Source organism: Petaurus breviceps, unplaced genomic scaffold, assembly GCF_028583685.1.
Source record: "Petaurus breviceps papuanus isolate PSGF00001 unplaced genomic scaffold, PetGlider_PUasm1.0 187, whole genome shotgun sequence".
NCBI lineage: Eukaryota > Metazoa > Chordata > Mammalia > Diprotodontia > Petauridae > Petaurus > Petaurus breviceps.
Window position 1 is genome coordinate 26,811,214 of NW_027185799.1, and position 21,668 is coordinate 26,832,881.

A 21,668-nucleotide genomic window follows, 5' to 3' on the forward strand; every position below is an offset into this window, starting at 1 on the left:
AATTAGACTGGGTGAGCTTTAAGGTCCCTTTCAGCTCTGAATGCCTTATTCCTATGGGGGACAGAAGGGAATGGAGGGGAAGGCAATTAGCGAGAGCCTCTCAGCAACTAGAAAGAAAGGAAGCCATTTCCTTCCTTGCCTGCAAGTCACTCCAGCCCGCTGTGAAGTGAAGCTGTAGCGGAGTAGGCGGGCAGATGAGTGGGGCGGGCGCTAGGGGTGCGGGCAGTTCATTTCCGGGAGGCCAATTTACTAGCATCTGAGCCACCCAGAACTCAGCCTGGCCTTGTTGCTGAAGTCAGTGATTCTTCCTGCACTCTTCCCCGGCTTGTTCCGCCTCGGCTATTGAGATGCACCGGAGCGGCTGCTGAACTAGGTGGGCCCACGCACGGGCTGGCAGAAGAAGTTGGTGCCCGGTTCCCACCAGACTTAACCCAGTGGCTGGGCGCTTAGGCTTGACTGGCGGAGATGGGGTCGGCAGGGCGCGTTCTCCTGCGGGCCGTGATCATGGGGCCCCCTGGCTCTGGCAAGGGAACCGTGTCCTCTCGCATCATCAAACACTTCGCCTTGAAGCATCTCTCCAGCGGGGACCTGCTCCGGGACAACATGAATAAGGGAACAGGTGGGAGATCCAGGAGGAGCAGAGCCTCAGCATTCCTACTACCCTTCCCACTTCCAGACCCTCCGTTCCACGGGCCCCCATCCCCTGCTTCCCAGGGAAAGAATCTATACAAAACTCTGCTTGCAGCAGCCACACCCCAAGCCTGGAGTCTAAGGCTGAGGCTGGGGCTGGGGCAAGATTTTGACTTAGAGAACGCTGGACGGTGCTCTCTCTCCTCTCTCTTGGAGAGGGGTGGCGTATGGTTTCCATCCCCGTAAGTCACTTAGCTGTAATACATATAGCGTGGTATCTTTGTTAATACCCTGTCTTCCGATTAGTCGTTATGTTCCTAGAGGACGGAGGCCAGGTCTGATCAGAATTTTGTATTTTCCCCTACCGCACCCCACTCCATAGCTCCTAGCCCCTTGGGTTCAGCACTCTAGTTGACTGGAGTGAGCTTTGGCCTATCACTTAACACCTCGGACCCTCACTTAACACCTCCGAAGTAAAATGAACTTGGTCTCCAAATTCCCTCCTAGTTCTAAATCCATGGGTCCTACACGTGGACACACAATCCCTTTGTTTAGCACTCGGAAGGATAATAACCTCACTCTTTGAACCAGAGGCCGATTACTTCCTCTAGTCATTTCTGCCTTTCCTCCTAGGGAAAGGACTGGCCTCCCCTGCTACCAGGGTAAAGGTGGCTGGGGGACAGGGCAGAGTATAGCTGTAGTCTGCAATAATTTACTGTCCCTTGAACCTCTGGCCGGCCACGGCAGTACTGGAAAGCTTCTTTTTCCTCCCTTCAGCTACCATAAAGAAGAATCCCATTCCCTATAATAGGAGAGAGAGGAGTTAGAGGTAGTGTGAAGAAATCTTTGGAGTTTTTTGCTGTTCAGTCATTTTTCAGTCAGGTCCGATCCTTCGGGACCCCATTTGGGTTCTCTAGTCAAAGATACCGGAGTGGTTTGCCATTTCCTTCACCTCATTTTACATGTGAGGAAACTGAGGCAAACAGTGTTAAGAGCCTTGCCCAGGGTGGCAGAGCTAGTAAGTGTCTGAGGCCAGATTTGGAGTTTTAGAAGATGCCTTTTGCTCTTTCTGCTACATTCAAAAACCATTTCCTTGCTGTCTTTGAGAAAGTTGTTCAGCCGTGATTACCACTCCTGAAGGGGTTAATCTTGTGCCTTCATTCCTGGAAATCCGGGTTATAAAACGTACTAAACATGTTTCAGTAGATTAGTCTAGTCAGCCACCACACCCTCCTTCCCTTCCCCTCTATTTTCCCTCCATTTATGGCCTTTGGGAGCAAACTAGTCTGAATTTCCCCTCAATTTTAGGACTGGGTGCTTTTGTTTTGGTTCACGTAGTTCTTGTTGGGTTCCCCTCCCTCTTAACATCATCTTTGCAGCTAAAAACTTGCCTCTGGATTTCCGGGAGGCTTTTTAATCAAGGGAAGCTGTTTTCCTTGATGCTCTTCCAAAAAACGTTTTGTTCCGTTGGCCAAATTCTGCAAACAACTGAAAGTTTCTCTAAATGAGTTTTTCCTGAGTGCAGAACTGCAATCCAAGCTTTTTCAGCTGGGTTGCCATTTAAAGGCAAAATCAGACCCACTTGGGTTTCATATACAGAGAATCCCAAAAGTTTTAGTGCAGTTTTAAACCACTAAAGTTTGAAACTGTACTAAGACTTTTGGGACACTCTATTATTTTTTTTTTTTAAGACTTCTGTTGTAGCGATTGGTTACTTTTTCATTTATTAAGTCCTTCAAGTGAATCCAACTCCTCAGGAAAGGCATTGTTTAGTTGGGTTATTGGTTAATAATGTCCATTGCTTAATAATTTTGTGTATATGTGTGTGTAATCATTTGAAATACTTAAGTAACTGTACCAATGATCTGAGTGGGATTATAAAGAGCAGGGAAAGACAGTAGAAAGAAATATTTAAGAGGCTTCCAGTCCAGAGGCATGATTGTAGATGACTGGGGATATAACTTCAGACAGACCAGCAAAGCTGAGGTTTTTAGGACCTTTTGTGGTATTGTGGTTTTTTTTTCCTTTAAAAAATGAACAAAATTAGAAATCCAACTGAAACAAGGGGGTTGGGAAGGGGTGGCACAGTAGATAGAATCCCACACCTGGAGTCAGGAAGACCTGAGTTCAAATTCAGCCTAAGACACTTACAAGTTGAGTGATCCTGGGCAAGTCACTTAACCCTGTTTGCCTCAGCTTCCTCATCTATAAAATAAAGTGAAAAAGGAAATGGCAAATCACTCCAGTATCTTAGCCAAGAAAGAAAAGAGAATTGGATACAACTGAAAATGAGTGAACATTTTTAATCAGCTTGAGTATGCCAGATAATGTCTTTCCCCTGAAAAAATAACCAGTAGAAAACTATGACCAGTGCTTTCCATGGAAGATGGATGATACTGTTTGAAGATTTTTGTGGTGGTGTTATTTCAAATGTTTCTATAGGTCATAAATGATAGGGAAGCTCAATACACACTTGGTGGATAGTTCCATGCTATGACATGAAAACATTGTGCTTATCTTGTTACCTAAGCTTGAACTCACACTGGCCTCTGGGAAAGCAGTCAGTCCTGGGAATTCTCAAGCCATAGCATGGATTTTAGCCAAACCTGAAGTAGTACCAAAGCAACTGAAAAGTGATTCCTTACACTTGTTTTCTTCCTCACGCTCTGATCTCTTGTGCTCCAACTTATGGTTTATACTAACTAGACCTATCTTAGCTTCTCTGAATCCTGATTTCTGTATCCATAAATCAAGGATAGTGATACTTGTCCTGTCTACCCATGGAGTGATATGATTAAGTCCTTTATAAGTCCTAAATTACTATAGATATATGAAGTGTTAGGTGTTATTATTTATTCTATTCTTCCTCATTTCTGATCTCTCTTCCTGCCCCTACTCTTTTTTTCTTCTAGTCCCTGCTTTGCCTCAACATTCTAAGGATAAGGCATTTAAACTTTTAAGGCCTTGATTTCTTCATGTATAAACATATACTTGCAACATAGGCGAACAAGCACACACCCACGTTTGTGGGTGTGAGGATTAACAAACATCTATTCACATAATAGATTTGTGTTTATGTAATAGGTATGTGGGGTGGTTACTCTTACTGGTAACATACCTTTGACCTAGTCACATGCCTACTTGTTTACTCTCTGGGCTGACTCAGTTATTTGAGCCTTTGATCATACTAGCAGGTTTGGTTCCCTGGAGAAGAGCTTCTCACTGTTTGAGAGTGTTAACACTCAGATTTACTCAAGTTCTCAGGGTAATTTTTTTGAAGGGAAATACACTCTCTGCCAATACAGCACCTGTGCTCCCGTAATGAATTTCTATTTATATAGCCAGTCACTCAAAATAACAATACTTTTAGATTTTAAACATAATTATTTGCTTAAAATAAGGCAAAATAAATGGATAATATCACACACTCACATATTCAAGCACTGCATGACTAATACATACATCACAATCTAGAGATAAACCTGAGTTGGACCCTCCTACCAATACAGTCAATATCAGAGGGGATGTATGGGCACAAACTTGTAGAAACCTGCCAGGAAAGTATGTGAGTAGGAAAACCCATGTATTCAGAGTAATTCACAACTCTGCCTACTTGCTGTACATGTTCCATCTTAGGAACTGTCCATAAAAATACCTTGATTAATGCCTCTTCTGGGTTGATCCTTCTTCTACCTCTTCTTCCCCTAAGATGAGTTGATCCACAATGTTTTGCTGATTAACATTTGACTGGATATGAAGCCTAAACCAAACTAGTTGATCCACTGAGTGATTACTCTGATTTTCTGTTCCTCTTCTCAGGTAGACATATTCCTCATAGCAACTCTAGCATCTACCACTGCAACTTCAAACTTACAATAGCCCCTTCCTGTCTACCTGACGGGCTTCCTTCAATGGAAGATTTGTTTCTCCCTGTCACTTTGTGGATTCTGTAGCTCTAAAATTTGTTTAGAGTCATTTTTTACATGTATTGGAAGTGATTGGAGTGGTAGCTCATGCTAAGTTTGTGCTTCTACTCTGCCATCTTAGCTCCACCCCCCCCCCAGCTTCTTTCAAAGCTCATCTTACACACTGCCTTCTTCATGAAGCCTTTCATGATCTCTCTAGCTTCTACTTTCTTCTCTTTCCTTTTGATTTATTTTGGTATATAAATATCTGTATATATATATATATATATATATATATATATATAGTGTTTCCAATAGAATATAAGCTCCTTGATGAAGGTATAGACTGTTTAATTCTTGTCTTTCCATTCCCAGTATTAGGCATATGATAAATGCTTAATAAATGTTTGATACTAGTCACTGTGGAAGAGATATAAAGCTAACTATATGGTCAGTGTATTATAGTGGAATGAATGGTGCTGGTTTGGGATCCAGAAGAAATGGGTTCCAATCCCAGCTGGAATCAGAGTAAGAAGGCTAAAGTTGGAGCCATTCTTACAACACAAATCTGTGTGACTCTGTCCTTCTTCAGTTTCTTCATTTGTAAAATGGGGGTGTTAATGTCTGAGTTTTATATCTTACAGGGGCTTGGTGAGGAAAATCCTTTGCCAACTTCAAATGGAATAAAAATATGAGCTGTTCTACATCTATCTTCTCTTCCTCCCCTAAGTCCACAGTGTGCACGTTGACTACTATTTGACACTCCTACTCTCTGTTTTGCTTATGTTTGTAAGTGTAACAAATTAACTTCTTGTGAGTTAAATTTCAATAACCAAAAATAACAACAGGTTTGCAAATCCCTTTACAAATATTGTCTCATTTTATCCTGAGAAGAACCATAGGAAGTAGGTGCTATTATCCTCCTTTTGCAGATGAGGAAACTGAAGCAGATCAAGGTTAAGTGACTTACTAAGGGACACACAGCTAGTGTCTGAAGCATTGAGTATTTAAACTCAAAACTTCCCAACTCCTGATCTGACACACTAGCCACTGTGCCACCAAACTTCATCATTTAAAAAAAATTTAGTTAGGGGTTATTTATTAATCAATGGGTTATCCCCCCACCCCAACCTACTCATAAATTAAAGAAAAAAGGAAAATAACATGTATATATTTCTGCCCCCCCCCCAATCTATTTATTCTAAAACCATTTCAGATTATAAGTCACCAAGTATTTATTGTGTTTACCATGGCTGGTCTCACATTTCAAAAGGTTTTGAATTCAAATGGAGAACTTTAAAAAATTAAATGTTTAAATCCTACTAGAAGAAACTATAATTTCATCATTGTGGATACTTCTTTCACCAAAGCCATTTTCTTCTTCTTATTTTTTTAATAATAGTATATATATTTAAACATTTGATTTTAAAACTTTGAATTCCAGATTCATTCCCTTCCTCCCTTGTCAACCACCCTTACTGGGAAGATAAGCAATTCAGTATAGGTTGTACATGTGTAGCTAATGCAAAACATTACCATAGTAGATGTATTGTAAAAGACTGACTATATTTCCCTCCCTCCTATCCCATTTCCCACTTGTTCTATTCTCTACTTTGATCCTGTCCCTTTTCAAAAGTGGGTGCTTCCAACCTCCCTCCCCCCCCACCCAGTCTGCCCTCCCTTCCATCATCCTCTTCCCCCCTACTCTCCTGTAGGGTGAGATACCCTATTTAGTGTGTATGTCATTCCCTCCCTGAGCCAAATTCAATGGGAATAAGGTTGACCCATTCCCTTTTGCCTTCCTATTCTTCCCCTCCATTGTAACCATTTTCCCTTGCCTCTTCTATATGAGATAGTTTACCCCATTCTGTATCTCCTCATCTCCTCTCATTATATTCCCCTCTTACCTCTTAATTTCACCTTTTAAGTATCATCCCTTCCTATTAAATTGGTCCTGTGCCCTCTATCTATGTATAAACCTGTAAACATATATATACACATTCACATATGTATTCATACGACCATACACCCTCCAATATAGACATATATATATATATATATATATATATATATTTATATATTTCTATTCCCTTCAACTATTTTCATACTGAGAAAATTTTCATCAGTTACAATTATCATTTTTCAATGTAGGAATGTAAATAGTTCAACTTTGATAAGTTCCTTATGATTTCTTTTCCCTGTGTACCTTTTCATGATTCTCTTGCTTCTTGTATCTGAATGTCAAATTTTCTATTCAACTGTGGTTTTTTTTCATCAAGAAAGCTTGAAAATCCTCCATTCCACTGAATGACCATATTTTCCCCTGAAACAAGATACTCGGTTTTGCTGGGTAGGTGATTCTTGGTTTTAATCTGAGCTCCTTTGCCCTCCAGAATATCATATTCCAAGCCCTTTGATCCCTCAGTGTAGAAGCTACCAGATCCTGAGTTATCCTGATTGTGTTTCCACAATATTCAAATTGTTTCTTCCTGGCTGCTTGTAATATTCTCTCCTTAATCTGGGAATTCTGAAACCTGGCTGTAATATTCCTAGGAGTTTTCTTTTTGGGATCTTTTTCAAGAGGTGATGGGTGGATTCTTTCCACCTCTATTTTGCGCTCTGGTTCTAAAACACCAGGGCAGTTTTCCTTGAGAATTTCTTGGAGAATGATTTCTAGGTTCTTTCTTTGATCATAGCTTTCAGGTAGTCCAATAATTTTAAAATGATCTCTCCTGGATCTATTTTCCAGGTCAGTGGTTTTTCCAGTGAGATATTTCACATTGCCTTCCATTTCATTTTCAACCCCACTCTGACTTGGTAAATTGTCTTCAAGAGTTGTGGTTGAAAAATTCTTCATGCTTCGGCCAATGTGCTAATGACCCTACCTAGCTACCCAGGCACTAAGTACAGTACCTGGCACTCAATAAGCACTTAATAATACTTGTTGATTGTTGGATCAGTCTTGTCCTCAGTCAGTTGATATGAAATCTATCTTTGGGCCATGCTTAAAATTTTCCTAGCTTGTTCAGGGCCTGTAAGAGCTTGTGCAGAGTTGGCATAGCCTTTGAGACTCCAGGGAAGGGCTGTGCTCTCTTCCAAGAGGTGCTCCATTCCTATACACTTAAGGAAGGCTTGCATACAATCCTGGGAGGGCCTTTCCCCAGTATCAGGATCACAGGTTTTGGTTTTTTTCTTGCATTCTCTGCCTCATTCATCCTCCCCCCTACCCCAACTCAGGAGTCCTTGGGGAAACCTTTTGAACAAAACTTAGGGATAGCTAACATTGTGTTTCCCTTAGAAAGGATTAGCAAGATACCTTATAGAAAACATACTCCATGTACAAAGCAGATATTGGGTTTGAAGCAGCTATTAATTTCATACCACGAAAGGCATTCTTTAAAAATATCTATATAACAAATACTTAAAACATGAAACAGCAACCTATTGCACTTACTGTGATCTCCCAGGAGATGATTTTATAGGAAACTGATGGATAGATATTTCTATTTTACCTCTGTCCTGTGTCTTTTGGCAAGCTAGTATGTGACTTAAAAAAAAAAGGTTAAAAAAAAAACCACTTAGCAAGATAACAGAGCAAGATCTTAAGCAAGGTAGGTGTTTCTTCTTATTGGCTATCAATGGCGTAGTCAAAATTGAGATTATATCATTTGGACCTCCCCTTCTGAAACCCTATTTGACCACAGCCAAGACATGTGATCACAAGACAAAGGTTTTTAGGCTATGGGATTAGTTTGCAGGCTATGGAAGTTGCTGCAGTAGTTTAAAATGGTGAGATTTGACCTTTTAGGTTAACCAGGTTTCTCTGGAAAGTGGGTGAAGGGTAGAGGTAATTAAAGGGCAAAAGTTTGATCTATAGGCAGGTTTCTCTAGGATGTGGGTAATGGGTGAAGTTTACCAGGGGAAGGAATCACTAAAGAGAATATTAAATCTAGCTTAAGTCTTAGCAAAATAGAATTAAAATCAATTTTCAGTTTTACAACCAACAAAGAAAGTCCTTATCTACTGGCCAATGTTCCTTCAGGTTACACTCCTTTCCAAACTTACCTCTCATGGTACCTGGAAGACTGACCCACAGTCTGTTGCCCAGTTATGTTTTGTTTCTAGCTTGGTAGGACCTTCCTGAACTTTTATTATACTGACATAACTTTTAGGGATATCTTCATACCACTCTGAAGCTTTGGAGGAAAATATTAATGGAGGATGGTATGATGGATACTTACTCAATCTGAAATGTACTATGGAAATTTGCCTTTAGTGCTTTATGGCTACAAAGTGCTTTAGAGACATTATCTCATTTCATCAGTGCAACAACCCTTTGAGGTAGGTAGTACAAGTATCATTGTCATTTTTACAGATGAAGAAACTATAATACTCAGAAAGATTAGGTACCTTGCTCAAGGAGGATGTGAACTCTGGATTTCTGATTGCAAATCAAGCGCTCTTTGTACTTTTCCATGAATACTTTGAATTAGAGGACTAGAATATCTTTATATACACATTTAAGTAGGAGTAATGGACACTTAGAAACAAGATTAGGATTAAATTTATTCCAGCAAACTGAATCTTTTGTGGAGACTGATAATAGACTTTCTCAGAACCCTTGTCTACCAAATCAAGCCACTTGTGTCTTTGGAGGGCATCAAAGCAAACTTTGGCTAATTTCAATTGATTCTCTGGTTTCTTTCTCCTGCAGAAATTGGTGTGCTTGCAAAGACCTTCATTGACCAGGGGAAACTCATACCAGATGATGTCATGACCCGGCTGGCCCTGCATGAACTGAAAAATCTATCTCACTATAGCTGGTTATTGGATGGTAAGTGAAACCATTGACTAAATTTCACACATGCTGGTCAAAATCAGAACTTGAAAGAATGAACATTTTTGAGCAGGCTATTTCAACCTCAATCCTTTTTAATTTCTCCCTTTTCAATGGAGAGATGCAAATGAGTTGGGAAGAAGGAGGAAAGGCCAAGAAGAATCAAATTTGACCATCTAGATGGGTTCCTACTGGAGTCAGTAGGCATTTTCATAGGATGCTAGAGCTGGAAGGAATATTAAGAAATGCTCTAGTCCAACACATTTATTTTATTTTATTTTTTTTTAAAGCAATTGGGGTTAAGTAACTTGCTCAAGGTTACACGGCCAGTTATTTCTGGGTGTGGTGCTGAGTATCTGAGGCCGGGATTTGATCTCCAGGTCTTCTCAACACTGGAGCCAGTGCTCTTACTCGCTGTGCTACCTGGCCGCCCCTAAGCAATTGGGGTTAAGTAACTTGCTCAAGGTTACACGGCCAGGTGTTTCTGGGTGGGTGCTAAGTGTCTGAGCCCGGGATTCGATCTCCAGGTCTTCTCAACACTGGAGCCAGTGCTTACTGGCTGTGCTACCTGGCTGCCCCAACACATTTATTTTAGAGATAAGAAGATCAAGGCCCAGAGAAATGAAGGAACTTGCCCAAGATAATAGGATGAATTAGTCCTTAGCTCTCTGCTGTTCTAGCTACTGATTCATTCAATATTTAGGTACTTGGAACTGAAAGAAGACTGTGTTAGCCCCTGAGGGACACAGAGTTTAGGCAAGGCACGGTACATGCCTTCATGTAATGTGGTATAAGGCACAAACAGAGATGGCTCTAACATATAATATTGCATGATAAGTGCATTAGAGTTGTAAAAGAAAGTATTGTGTAATATAATGAGTACCAGATAAGATAGACAAGCAGCTTTTCTGAGCAGTAAGCTGCCACAAGAATAACAGAGCAGCATGGAATCTATTTCCAGGAAGTCTGAATGGAAGGGAATATTATGAAGTGACCAACAGGGAGGGTGCTATGTTTCTGTTTCTGCCAAAGCCAAGTAATACCTACGTATACACAAAATGCCAGTTAATCTCTCCAGTATAGAAGGTGAAGTGATTGGAGATGTGCTTCTCTGCTATAGTTTATAAGAGAGAATGAAGTATTCTAGGAAAGCGTGGTGGACATACTTCCAAAGGAAGACAAAGAAGAGACAAAGACACAGAAGAGGCTGAGGGGCAGCTTACCCTGTACCAGAAGATCAGAGAATGGAAGAATGGGACACAAAAGAAGGAAGAAGAATTGCCAAATGTTAGGATCTCTAAGAAATTTGAGGCTCTTTTCATGGACGGCAAAATTGGACCATCTGAAAAAGAAAGTGACTTCTTTCTTGTGCTCCAAGCAATTTCTGGATGGATCCATACCCTCCATTATGTGAAAGATTATCCAATAAGGGATTATTCAAAGGAAGAAGACAAGAAAGTCATGCTGGTTGGTGGTTATCTGTTAAGGGGTACTAAGGTGTGGTCAACATGTATCTAGAATGAGACAGGGATCTTCCTGAGATGTGTTAAATCTTATTACTATTATTCATTCCTGATGATTCATCTGGGGGACTGATGATACTGATAAAAGGAACCTAGACTTTATCAATTAAGTCTTCGACATGAAACTGCAGATTTGAGGGACATAAGTAATGTCTATCACTGTTATCAGTTAAAAGTAGGAACTTTGGAAGAGAGGAGGGTTTGGAAAACAAACATCTGGTTAAGAAATGGTGACTGAAAATAGAATTTAGATTTCTGACTTGTGTGTGGCTTGTATATGTTCTATATATACTTATTTGTACATGTTATCTCTCCCATTAGAATACAATATAAGTCCCTCAAGGACAGGAACTGTTTTACTTTTGTCTTTGTATCCTCAGTCTTTCTTACAGGTTATTAATACATTCTTGCTTACTGATTACTTGGTTTGAAGAGTTACTAAGAATATTTGTGTGGAACCTTGAAAATCTGGTCAAAAGGGCTTAAAATGAAAATGGAAGAAGAGAAAGAAAACTGCCCACATATATCCACCAGGCTAGATATCACAAAGTATTATCAATGGGAGAGCAGTAATTCATAAAAGAAAATATCCAAGAAGAGATTCAGCAATACAACTTAAGTCTTCAGATGCCTATATGCAGATGCATAAAGTATAGATAATAAGCAGATCAATTGGAGATCTTATCACAAGGAGACAAATTCAACTTCATTGACATCACTGAGATTTGATGAAATGGGATGAAGTCATATTCCAGTCATACCTCATCCAAAAGAATCAGAACAAAAAAGGAAAACCATGAGAAAGAAAAAGCAAAAAAATGAAAATAGTGTGCTTTGATATGCATTCAGACTCCATAGTTCTTTCTCTGGATGTGGTTTACATTTTCCATCTCAAGTCTTTTGGAATTGTCTTGCATCATTGTATTGCTGAGAAGAGCTAAGTCGGTCATAGCTGATCACTTCACAATGTTGCTGTTGCTGTGTATAAGGTTCTCCTGGTTCTGCTCACTTCACTCAGCATCAGTTCATGTAAGTCTTTCCAGGTTTTTCTGAAATTTGCTTGTTCATTATTTCTTATAGCACAGTAGTATATCATTACATTCATATACACAACTTTTTTAACCATTCCCCAGTTGATGGACATCACCTCAATTTTCCATTATTTGCCACCACAAAAAGAGCTGCTATAAATATATTTGTACATGTGAGTCCTTTCCCCTTTTTTACAATCTCTTTGGAATACAGACCTAGTAGTGGTATTGCTGTATCAAAGGGTAGGCACAATTTGATTGCCCTTTGGACATAGTTCCAAATTGCTCTCCAGAATGATTGGATCAGTTCACAACTTTACCAATAATGCATTAATGTTCCAATTTTCCCACGTCTTCGCCAACATTTATAATTTTATTTTTCTGTCATATTAGCCAATTTGGTAGGTGTGAGGTGGTATCTCAAAGTTGTTTTAATTTTAAGCAGGGAAGAGTTGAGGGAGAGTATTGAAGTGGATAGAGCACTGGACCTGGAATCAGGAAGATCTGAGTTCAAATCCAGCCTCAGACACTTACTACCTTGTATAACCCTGGGCAAGTCACTTAACCCAGTTTGCCTTCGAAAGAGAGAAAGGAAGAAAGAAAAAAAGAAAGAAAGAGAGAGAAAGAAAGGAAGGAAGGAAGGAAGGAAGGAAGGAAGGAAGGAAGGAAGGAAGTCATAGAGGTAGATGACATCACACAGTTAGAAGTATATGAGGCAGAATTATTGGCCTTAGAAAAATTATCCAAGTACCTGTGGCTAACTTAACTGGATTTCAGCTGGTAGGTTAACTTTTTGGGTGTGAGAAATCCAATAATATTTTTTTTTCTCTTTATTTAAATAAAAAAGGTTTCCCCAGGACTGTCCCACAAGCTGAAGCCCTGGACAAAGTCTACCAGATAGATACAGTGATTGATTTGAATGTGCCCTTTGAGATTATTAAGCAGCGTCTCACCTCTCGCTGGATTCACCCGAGTTCTGGCCGAGTTTACAACACTGAATTCAATCCTCCTAAAAAAATTGTGAGTGCTTATTTGTGGCAAAACCGTCTCTGTGTATATATGATATTTGATGTTTCTGTTTTAAAGACATTTATCCTCTTACTGTCTTTCCTCACACTAATAGGAATGTATCTGATCTCCAGGTTTAGCAGTAGTAGGTCTGGTTAGTATTTAGATGAGAGACTTCTTGAATACTGGATGTTACAGACCTTCTTTTAAAATTTTATTTTAAAGATGCCTATCATTTTTAAGACCATAAATATTTCCCACTATTTCTTATCCTTCCTCCCCAATATAGAACCCTTCCTTGTCACAAAGAAAAACAGTTCATCAAAATCAACTAATAGAGAGAATGATCTGTCAGTGTACATAGCATTCAGGACCTACAGTCCGCCACCTCTCTACCCAGGGAAGGCAAGTGTATTTCATCATCTGTCCTTTGGAACCATTATTGGCCTTTAATCTGAGTTCATTTGCTTTGATTTCATTTATATAATTTCATTCACCATGCATTTTAGGTGGCACATCAGATAGAGGGCTGGAGTCAAGAAGACCTGAGTTCAAATCTTATTTCAGGTACTTCAAAACCATAATGTCAGACCAAAGCTCTTTCTGAGTTTCTGGGCTTGTTCTGAGAGTACTTGGTGTCAGTCAACAAGCATATATTCGATACTTGTTATGTACCAGGTAGTGTGCTAAGTTCTGGAGATACAAAAAAAGGTCAAAAGATTGCCTGCCCTCAAGGAATGTATATTCTATTTTTTTTCTTTTTGGAGGGGGAAGGGCAGAGCAATTGAGGTTAAGTGACTTGCCCAAGGTCACACAGCTAGTAAGTATTAAGTGTCTGAGGCTGGATTTGAACTCAGGTCCTCCTGACTCCAGGGCCAGTAGTCTATTCACTGTGCCACCTAGCCACCCCAGGAATGTACATTCTAAAGGGAGAAGACAATTTGTAAATAAGTAGGAACATACAGGATATCTGTAGAGAAGATGGAAGGCAATCTGAAAGGGAAAGACATCAGCAACTGGAGGTTGGGGGGACCAGGAAAGGCTTCCTGAAAAGGGTGGGATTTGAGCTAAGTCTTAAAGGAAGCCAGGGAAAATAAGACCTGGATGTAAAGGGGCAGAGTCTTTGATGCATGGGAGAAAGCCAATGCAAAGGCCCAGAATGAGATAGGGCACATCATATGTGAGGAAGCAAGTAGATCAGGGTAGCAGGAACATAGAGTGTATAGAGGAGAGGAGTATACACAGGGATGAAGAGACCAGACCATAAAGAGGTTTAAATGCCACCAGACCATTTTATAGTTGATCCTGGAGGTAATAGGGAGCCACTGGAGCTCTGGGGTTGGAGGGATGGATTTGGTCATATCTATGCTTTAGAAAAATTATGTTGGCATCTGGGTGAAGGATGGCTTGGTGTAGGGAGGAAACTTGAGGAAAGGAATCCAGATGTGTGGTCCAGGTGAGAAGTGATGAAGGCCTGAACTGATTTTTCTGGAAACTAAATGATGAGTAGGTGATCACTAGGTGAATACAAAAAGGGGTAATTGGTTTACCCATGACTATACTTCCCGAAGTTCCCTCTGGCCAAGGGGTTGGAAGAATAGAGATTGTATAGTTTTAGTAGCAAAGAGGAGGGGTAATGTGCTCAGACTCTGGAAGGCAGCAAGGTCCCAACCTTTAATTGAAACTGTCACAACATGAAGTCAAATGTGTAGATTAGTTACTTATAGAACAATGTCACTCTGAGACAAAGGTTTTCCACCAGAACTACAGTCTGTAATACACTCGAGTGATGCTGACAGCTTTATGTTACAATCACATTACAAACACCCCGATTCTCTTGTGTTAGTCAATTGCATTGTGAAAGACATGGGGTGGTGGTGAGTTTTTGTTTGTTTTGCGTGCACTTTGGAACTTGTGGCATATTTGGTGGATAAGAGGTTTATGTTTCAGATTAATGGATAATGGTTGTCTTTTTAAAAAGGCTGCTGATTATTTTCTTTCATGACCTCCTTTTAAAGGGCATTGATGATATTACTGGAGAGCCCCTCATACAGCGTGAGGATGATAAACCAGAAACTGTTACCAAGAGACTAAAGGCTTATGAGGCCCAAACAAAACTTGTTCTGGATTATTACAGGTAAGTTATTTACTCTCCTGTCCTTTTCTTCAATTCATGGATGTTCACAGTAGGCACATGTATTCAGTTCTTGTCTGTATTCACAGATGAGAAGATTGGCACAGAAAATGCAAAAAGCACCATTCAAACCCCAATCATTTGGTTCTAGAATTATTTTTTTTTAAAAGAGAAAACTCCAATAAACTAATTTACTTTTGAATATAGGTGTATTTGGTGTTCTGACAATTCACAATACTTCATACAAACACAAAATGAAGCAACACAACCAATATTTTACTTGGAAGGCTACAAAGTTCTAGAACTTTTCCATCTAATCTCCTTGTTCAGCTTTGGTCTACTTCTCTTTGTAGGGTATAGACAGCATCACTTTTCAGTATGATATTGAGGACCAACCTCAGGGACTTTCTGTGTCCTTTAGATTCTCCTCAGGTTTTTTGTCTTTGGGCCTTTAAAAGGGGAGGTAATTAAGCATTTTGATTTTTAAGAAGTTTTATGGATGCCTTCTGTCTGTTAAAAATAACATTGTAACAAACAAAACAAATAACATTTTAACATTCTAATCTTGTCATGCCCTTCCTCTTGCAGTGAATCTGTCCTTTCCTTGTAACAAAGAGAAGTTAAGCAAAAGAAATAGATATAACAACTGTGTCTGATAGCACATGCGACATTCTAATTTGGTAACATTCCTTCTCTTAAGTGAAAGGAGGAAAATGTGTTAGAAGTGATAAGGGGCCAGAAGAGTTTCAGTCTGGGAGTGACATGATCTGTTTTCTAGTCCTCAGAATCAAGGCTGTAATCTATTACTCTAGGCTCTGATTTCTTTTGATGTTATCTTCATTTACATGATTGTGGTCATCATGTATCTTGTTCTCTTGGTTCTGCTTTCTTCACTCTTTATCAGTTCATACAAGTTTTCCTGTGTTTTTCTGACTTTCACATTTGGTATCCTGCAATAATAACATTATGTTCTTATATCACAACTTATTCAGCCATTTCCCAGTTGATTCATGTCCACTTTGTTTCTAATTCTTTGCTACCACAAAAATGCTGCTATGAATGTTTAGGTATATATAAATCTTTCTTTTTGACTTTGACCTCATTGAGATATGAGGTCTTTACTTCCTGATCTTTGAAGAAAAACAGATTCTATGAGGTAGAATGTGAAAGGAATGAATTCTAGAGATGACCAGTATAAAGACATGGAGATGGGAAATGTAGTGTCTTATATGATGAGAAGGCTAGTTTAATTATACCATAGAGTAGTGGTATTAATAGAAACAGATCCCCACAAGTCACAGATTGACTTAGAAAGTCACAAATTAGGGGTGGCTGGGTGGCGCAGTGAGTAAAGCGCCGGCCCCGGAGTCAGGAGGACCCGAGTTCAGTTCCGGCCTCAGACACTTAACACCCACACAAAAAAAAAACTAGCCATATAACCTTGGGCAAGTTACTTAACCCTAATTGCCCTCCAAAAAAGCAAAAAAAGAAAACCACAAATTAACATTACCTAAGTTGTATTTTTTATTTATTTTGTTAAATATTTGCCAATTCCATTTGAATCTGATTCTGGGGGCTCAAGGGTTTTTCAGGGATGGTGTACCTATGTTGAGTTTCACACCTTTGCCATAGAGTACATACAGGGGAGCAAAGTTTAATAAAGCAGGAGAGGTAGGTTGGTTGTGAGAGGTTTAAAATACTAAACAAAGGAGTTACAAAATAATAACAAATAAGGAACCAATGGAGTTTGAGTATGGAAGTGACATGGTCAGGCCTAAGTTTTATGAAAAATCACTCCTCATCAGAGCACATGGAACCACATGTACTTTTAAAACCAAGTTGGTATTCTGGAAAGTAATTTGGAATTATATTAGCAAAGTTATGGAACTGTCCATACCTTTTGACCCAGCCTTACCAGTACTAGGTATGTACCCCAAGGAGATCAAAGACAGAAGCCAAAGTTTATGAAAATATTTGTAGAAGTGCTTTTTGTGGTGGCAAAGAACTGGAGGGAAAGTAGATGAATACTTCCTGCCCCTAGACACTTACTTCCTGTGGGACTTTGGACAAATCACTTGACCTCTGCTTGACCTGTTTCCTCATATATAAAATGAAGATGATAATAGCACCTACTTCACAGGGTTATTTTGAGGATCAAATGAGATGGTATTTGTAACATGTTTTTCAAACCTGAAAAGCTATGTGAGTGCTATTGCTATTATTATATTACCATAGGTGACAAATGAGGCATACATTGTAAGATGTAGTTAATATGCTGATTTACCTTATTATGACCATATTAGTTTGTTCTAAGGGAAAGTTCCATTGGGTGGGACATCATTTGTAAGTGATGGGGAAATTTAAAAAAACCAACAAAGTATTTATTTTAAAAATAAAATGTAATAAAACCAAGTTAGAATAGTTGAGTAGGAAAAATCAAACAGGTTTATTTGTTGTCTTCTTTTTTCCTTTTAGGAATAAAGGTGTGTTGGAAACTTTCTCTGGAACAGAAACCAACATTATCTGGCCCCAAGTATATGCTTTTCTCCAAACAAAACTGCCAGATATAAGTCAGAAAGAAGCAGTGACTCCCTGAAGAATAACAAATCCCTGTAAGAGGAGCAGAAAACTGGTTTGCTTTGTCAAGGAGCTTCTGAATGATGGGATTCTGATATATATGAATTCTTCTAAGATCATGATCTATTCTCATTTTTGCTGATTTTTCTGGAAACTAAGTGATGAGTCAATCATGAAGACTTTAGTTTCTTACATCTCTATTGCAGTGACCTGTTTCTTATCTCCTGGTGGTTTGTCTAGTTCTTAAAAATCCTATTTATGTATCTAACCATACTTCATTTTGTAAAATGGCAAAGCCAAAGGATGAATGGTCATTTTAAAACAACATAATGTCCTTTTGTGTAAGTCAGCAGCTTCTAGTATTTCCCTCTTTTTAAGGAAAAGAATCAATGTTTACATAGTGCTGAGATCAAATACACTATCCAGATGGCAAAAATCCTTCTTCTGACTTTAACTCAGAAATTTCCAGCACTGTGTTTTTTAAAATATCTGGAAGATCTGCCTTAGAGAATCACTGATATAGAATGTCAATTTATCTATGCCTCAAATAACGCACATATGAGTCAGCTTAATCTGATGACTAGAATGTACTTATCTTTCTGGTAAGGATCCTCTCCTTTGAGGACAGGTAGGCCTGCACAAGGGACAGGGCATGGGGCATGGAATCAGGGAGACTCATCTTTCTAAGTTCAAATTTTGCCTCAGACATTTACTAGATGTGTGATCCTGGGCAAGTCACTTAACTCTGTATGCCTTGGTTTCTCATTTGTAAAATGAGCTAGAGAAGGAAATGGCTAACTACTCCAGTATCTTTGCCAAGAAAACCCCAAAATGGGGCCACAAAGAGTTAGTCATGACTGAAACCACTCAACAACAACAACAAAATTATCCTCTCTTTTAATTTTGCCTGTTTCAAGAGTAATTTTAGAGCAGAATGCTGAATTCAGAGCCAAGGAACTTGAGTATAAATACTAGCTCCTGCTACTTGTAAACTGTGGAATCTTGGGAAAGATCACTTAACCTCTCTAGGCTTCAGAGCCCTCATTTGTTAAAATGACTGTGTTGGACTAGATGGCCCAGTGAAGTTTCCTCCCCTTCTAAATCCATTATGATGCCATGAACTATTGGAAACTGTGCAATGCTAATTAGGAAAACATTCTTTCATTTGTAAAGTGCTGTAGTGTTTAGAAAGTACCATAGGATACATAATCTCATTTGACTGCTTTTACAGACCTGTAAGAGAGGCGCTAAAGGAATAATCATCCACATTTTGTCTTCAGTAGTTCAGTCTTGTCTGACTCTGTGATCCTGTGGACCATAACACACCAAGGCTTCCTTTCCTCCACCATCCTGAAGTCTGTCCAACCAAGTTCATGTGCATTGTTTCCATTGCCACTATCTGTCCTTTTTGTCTTTCTTTCTCCTTCAATCTTTCCCAGCATCACAGTCTTTTCCAATGTGTCCTGTCTTCTCATTTTACGTGGCCAAAGTATTTCAGCTTCAACTTATACATTTGTCCCAATGAATAGCCTGTCTGATCTACAGGATTAGGAAAATGAGACTCGGGAATTATCTCATTCCAGATTACAAAACCATATAGTATTGCTGCCTAGAGATAATTAGTCGTTATATCTGTTGGCCTTTTTTCTTTTGAAAATATTTCCTTGTACTGGGGGATATGACACACAAGAGTTTGATATACTGCAATTTCCTTGATGAGCAATGAAGGGGTATAATTTTTATCCCAAATGGAAAGTTCTTAATTAGGAGATTATAAACTCATTCTTTATTCTTGTTGAGAAATATGGACTTTAGTATATAATTTCTGGTTTTTCTTCCTTGTTTTCACTTATCTTTAGTTGTCAGTAATCTGTCCTTATGGATTACATGCTAGCATACTGAGTAAGAAAAAATAGGTTATTCATGGTATTCTGCAGACCAAAAGTTCCCTGAAGTAAGCATGGGACCTTACATGTGATAGACTTATAAAAAGTGATAATGGTGGTTTTTAGTTTTCTACTTCCCAATTCTTGGGCATCCCTGCGCAGCTTGATATCAATAGCTTCCCTGAAGAAGCTATTGATGGAGTAAAGTTCTGGAAGGGTTGCTCTTCCATTTATGAAGTAACAGATTTAGTAGGAGCAAGAAGATTTTGGGGAAGAATATTATTATTATTCTTTTTTTAAATTTCTGAAAAAAAAATCATGATGCTGCCCACCCTATCTGAATTTTGGGAAAGGAAAACTTCCAGAAGGTATGGGTGGTTCTTAAGTCATTTAAAGTCTCTGGAACTCAGTTTCTTCATCACTAAGGATGGGAACAATAGCACTTCTAAGGGTTGGCGTGAGGTTCAAACAAGGTAAGGTACATAGCAAACTTTAATGTGCTTTACAAACATTAATCGTTGTTACTGTTTTTAGCAGAGGAGTAGGGTAGCAGTAGTAGTAACCAAAGTTTGTATTTCAATTGCATTTTCCTCACAGTAACCCTTTGAGAATCTGTGGGGAGGATGAGTTTATCCTTAGCCCCACCCCAATCTGATAGATGAAATTGACTCAGCCAGGGTCATACATCTAGTGTCAGAGATAGGACTCAAAACTCTGATTTCCTGACTCTTAGGCCTTGCTGTCTCACTAACTGTGGCTGGTTGAGAATAGCGATATGGTGGCACCATATATCCAAACTTCACGGAACAAACCCCCTTAATAAAAAGATTTATTTTTTGAAACTTGGGACTCAGAAGGCTGCACCATAAGACCTAGAAGGTGATATGTGGCTTAAAGGCCACAGGTTCCCCCCCTCTGGATTGTAGATAAAATGCCAGGCTCAATGTCAGGAACACCTGAGTTTTAAATCCTGCTTCAGACATTTATTAATTGTGTGACCCTAGGCAAGTCACTTTCCCTCTCTCAAGCTTCAGTTTCCTCATCTGAAAAAAATGAGAGACATTGGACTTAATGATCTCTAAGGTCCCTTCCAGCTGGAAATCTATGTTCCTAAATTGTGGCATCAGTGTGGAACATGAAATTGTCATGGTTTGAATGATTTACCTGACTTTTCCTTCTCCAAAGTGATAAGTGATAAGTAATCATTCAAGTGCTGTGTCAAGTTTGCCAATGTTTCCCCCCTTTTCCGAGATTTTCTTCTAGGCAGTTAAAATGTAAAGGTCATTTTAGAGAAAAATGTGTTTTCCTAATTAGCATTTCTCATTCACACACTGTCAATCTTTTTCATGATGGTTGGAATGAGGTGTCTTGAAAGGATTACCACTACTACTTCTCTTTTTGATGTATTTTTCTTTTACCTTGTACAAGATTTTCTGTAATGCCTTGTGTGAGTATCACAGTATACCCATTTCTAACAAAATAATTGTGGAATATTAGACTGATACAAAACGATACTAGAGTATAAAGCATGCTTTATAATAAATTCAATCAAATCAAAACCAATGGTTCTTTCTCTTTGACACACAAGACTGTATGTAGTCCATCCACAGTTTTTAATACTGCTTTCAAAATCACATCCTATACTTGCCATATCAATTATGTTGATGCTTTGTTTTCCTGATACTTGCAGAGGCTCTGTGAATTGAAATCCAGATTCTCACTTTCATAGTGTTTTATAGTTTTCAAAATGCTTTTACTTGTATTGTTTCACCTGATCTTCCTTAGAATCAACTGTAAGAAGAATGAAGGGCATTGTTGCTATTTAACAAATGAAGCTGATCTCCCAATTAGCATTTTTTCTCTTGAAATGATTTTGTATCATTTTTGTATGTAACTTATATTTACTTGTGTGCTTATTGTATTCCACCCCTCTCCCAGGAAGGGGCTTTTTTGGTCTTAGTATTCCCCTGTGTCTATGGTAGTGCTTGGCACATAGTAGGTGTGTGTTTGTCAAACTTAATTCAGAGAGGTTGCCAAAGGTTACATAGCTAGGAAACTGGCAGGTAGAGATAAGATATTGGATGATTCACTCAGGATCCAACAATAGATCTTTGAATGATGTGTTGAATCTAGTAAG

The 21,668-nt window shown here is 39.0% G+C and overlaps 1 protein-coding gene across 1 annotated transcript; it reads left to right on the top strand.

The window, feature by feature from the left end:
- The first annotated feature begins 201 nt into the window (after nucleotides 1-201).
- On the top strand, nucleotides 202-21,090 carry AK3 (adenylate kinase 3). The gene is made up of 5 exons (XM_069090787.1): nucleotides 202-619; nucleotides 9,250-9,369; nucleotides 12,774-12,946; nucleotides 14,953-15,071; nucleotides 17,544-21,090. The coding sequence occupies exons 1-5, from the start codon at nucleotides 466-468 to the stop codon at nucleotides 17,662-17,664; spliced, it is 687 nt and encodes a 228-aa protein (XP_068946888.1). The 5' UTR covers nucleotides 202-465; the 3' UTR covers nucleotides 17,665-21,090.
- The last annotated feature ends 578 nt before the right edge of the window (nucleotides 21,091-21,668 follow it).

Bases quoted from the DNA above. Each gene is read 5' to 3' on its own strand.
- AK3 (XM_069090787.1), top strand. From the start codon at position 466: ATGGGGTCGGCAGGGCGCGTTCTCCTGCGGGCCGTGATCATGGGGCCC. The intron at 9,370-12,773 runs GTAAGTGAAACC...TAAATAAAAAAG, and splicing joins CTATAGCTGGTTATTGGATG to GTTTCCCCAGGACTGTCCCA. The intron at 12,947-14,952 runs GTGAGTGCTTAT...CTCCTTTTAAAG, and splicing joins TCAATCCTCCTAAAAAAATT to GGCATTGATGATATTACTGG.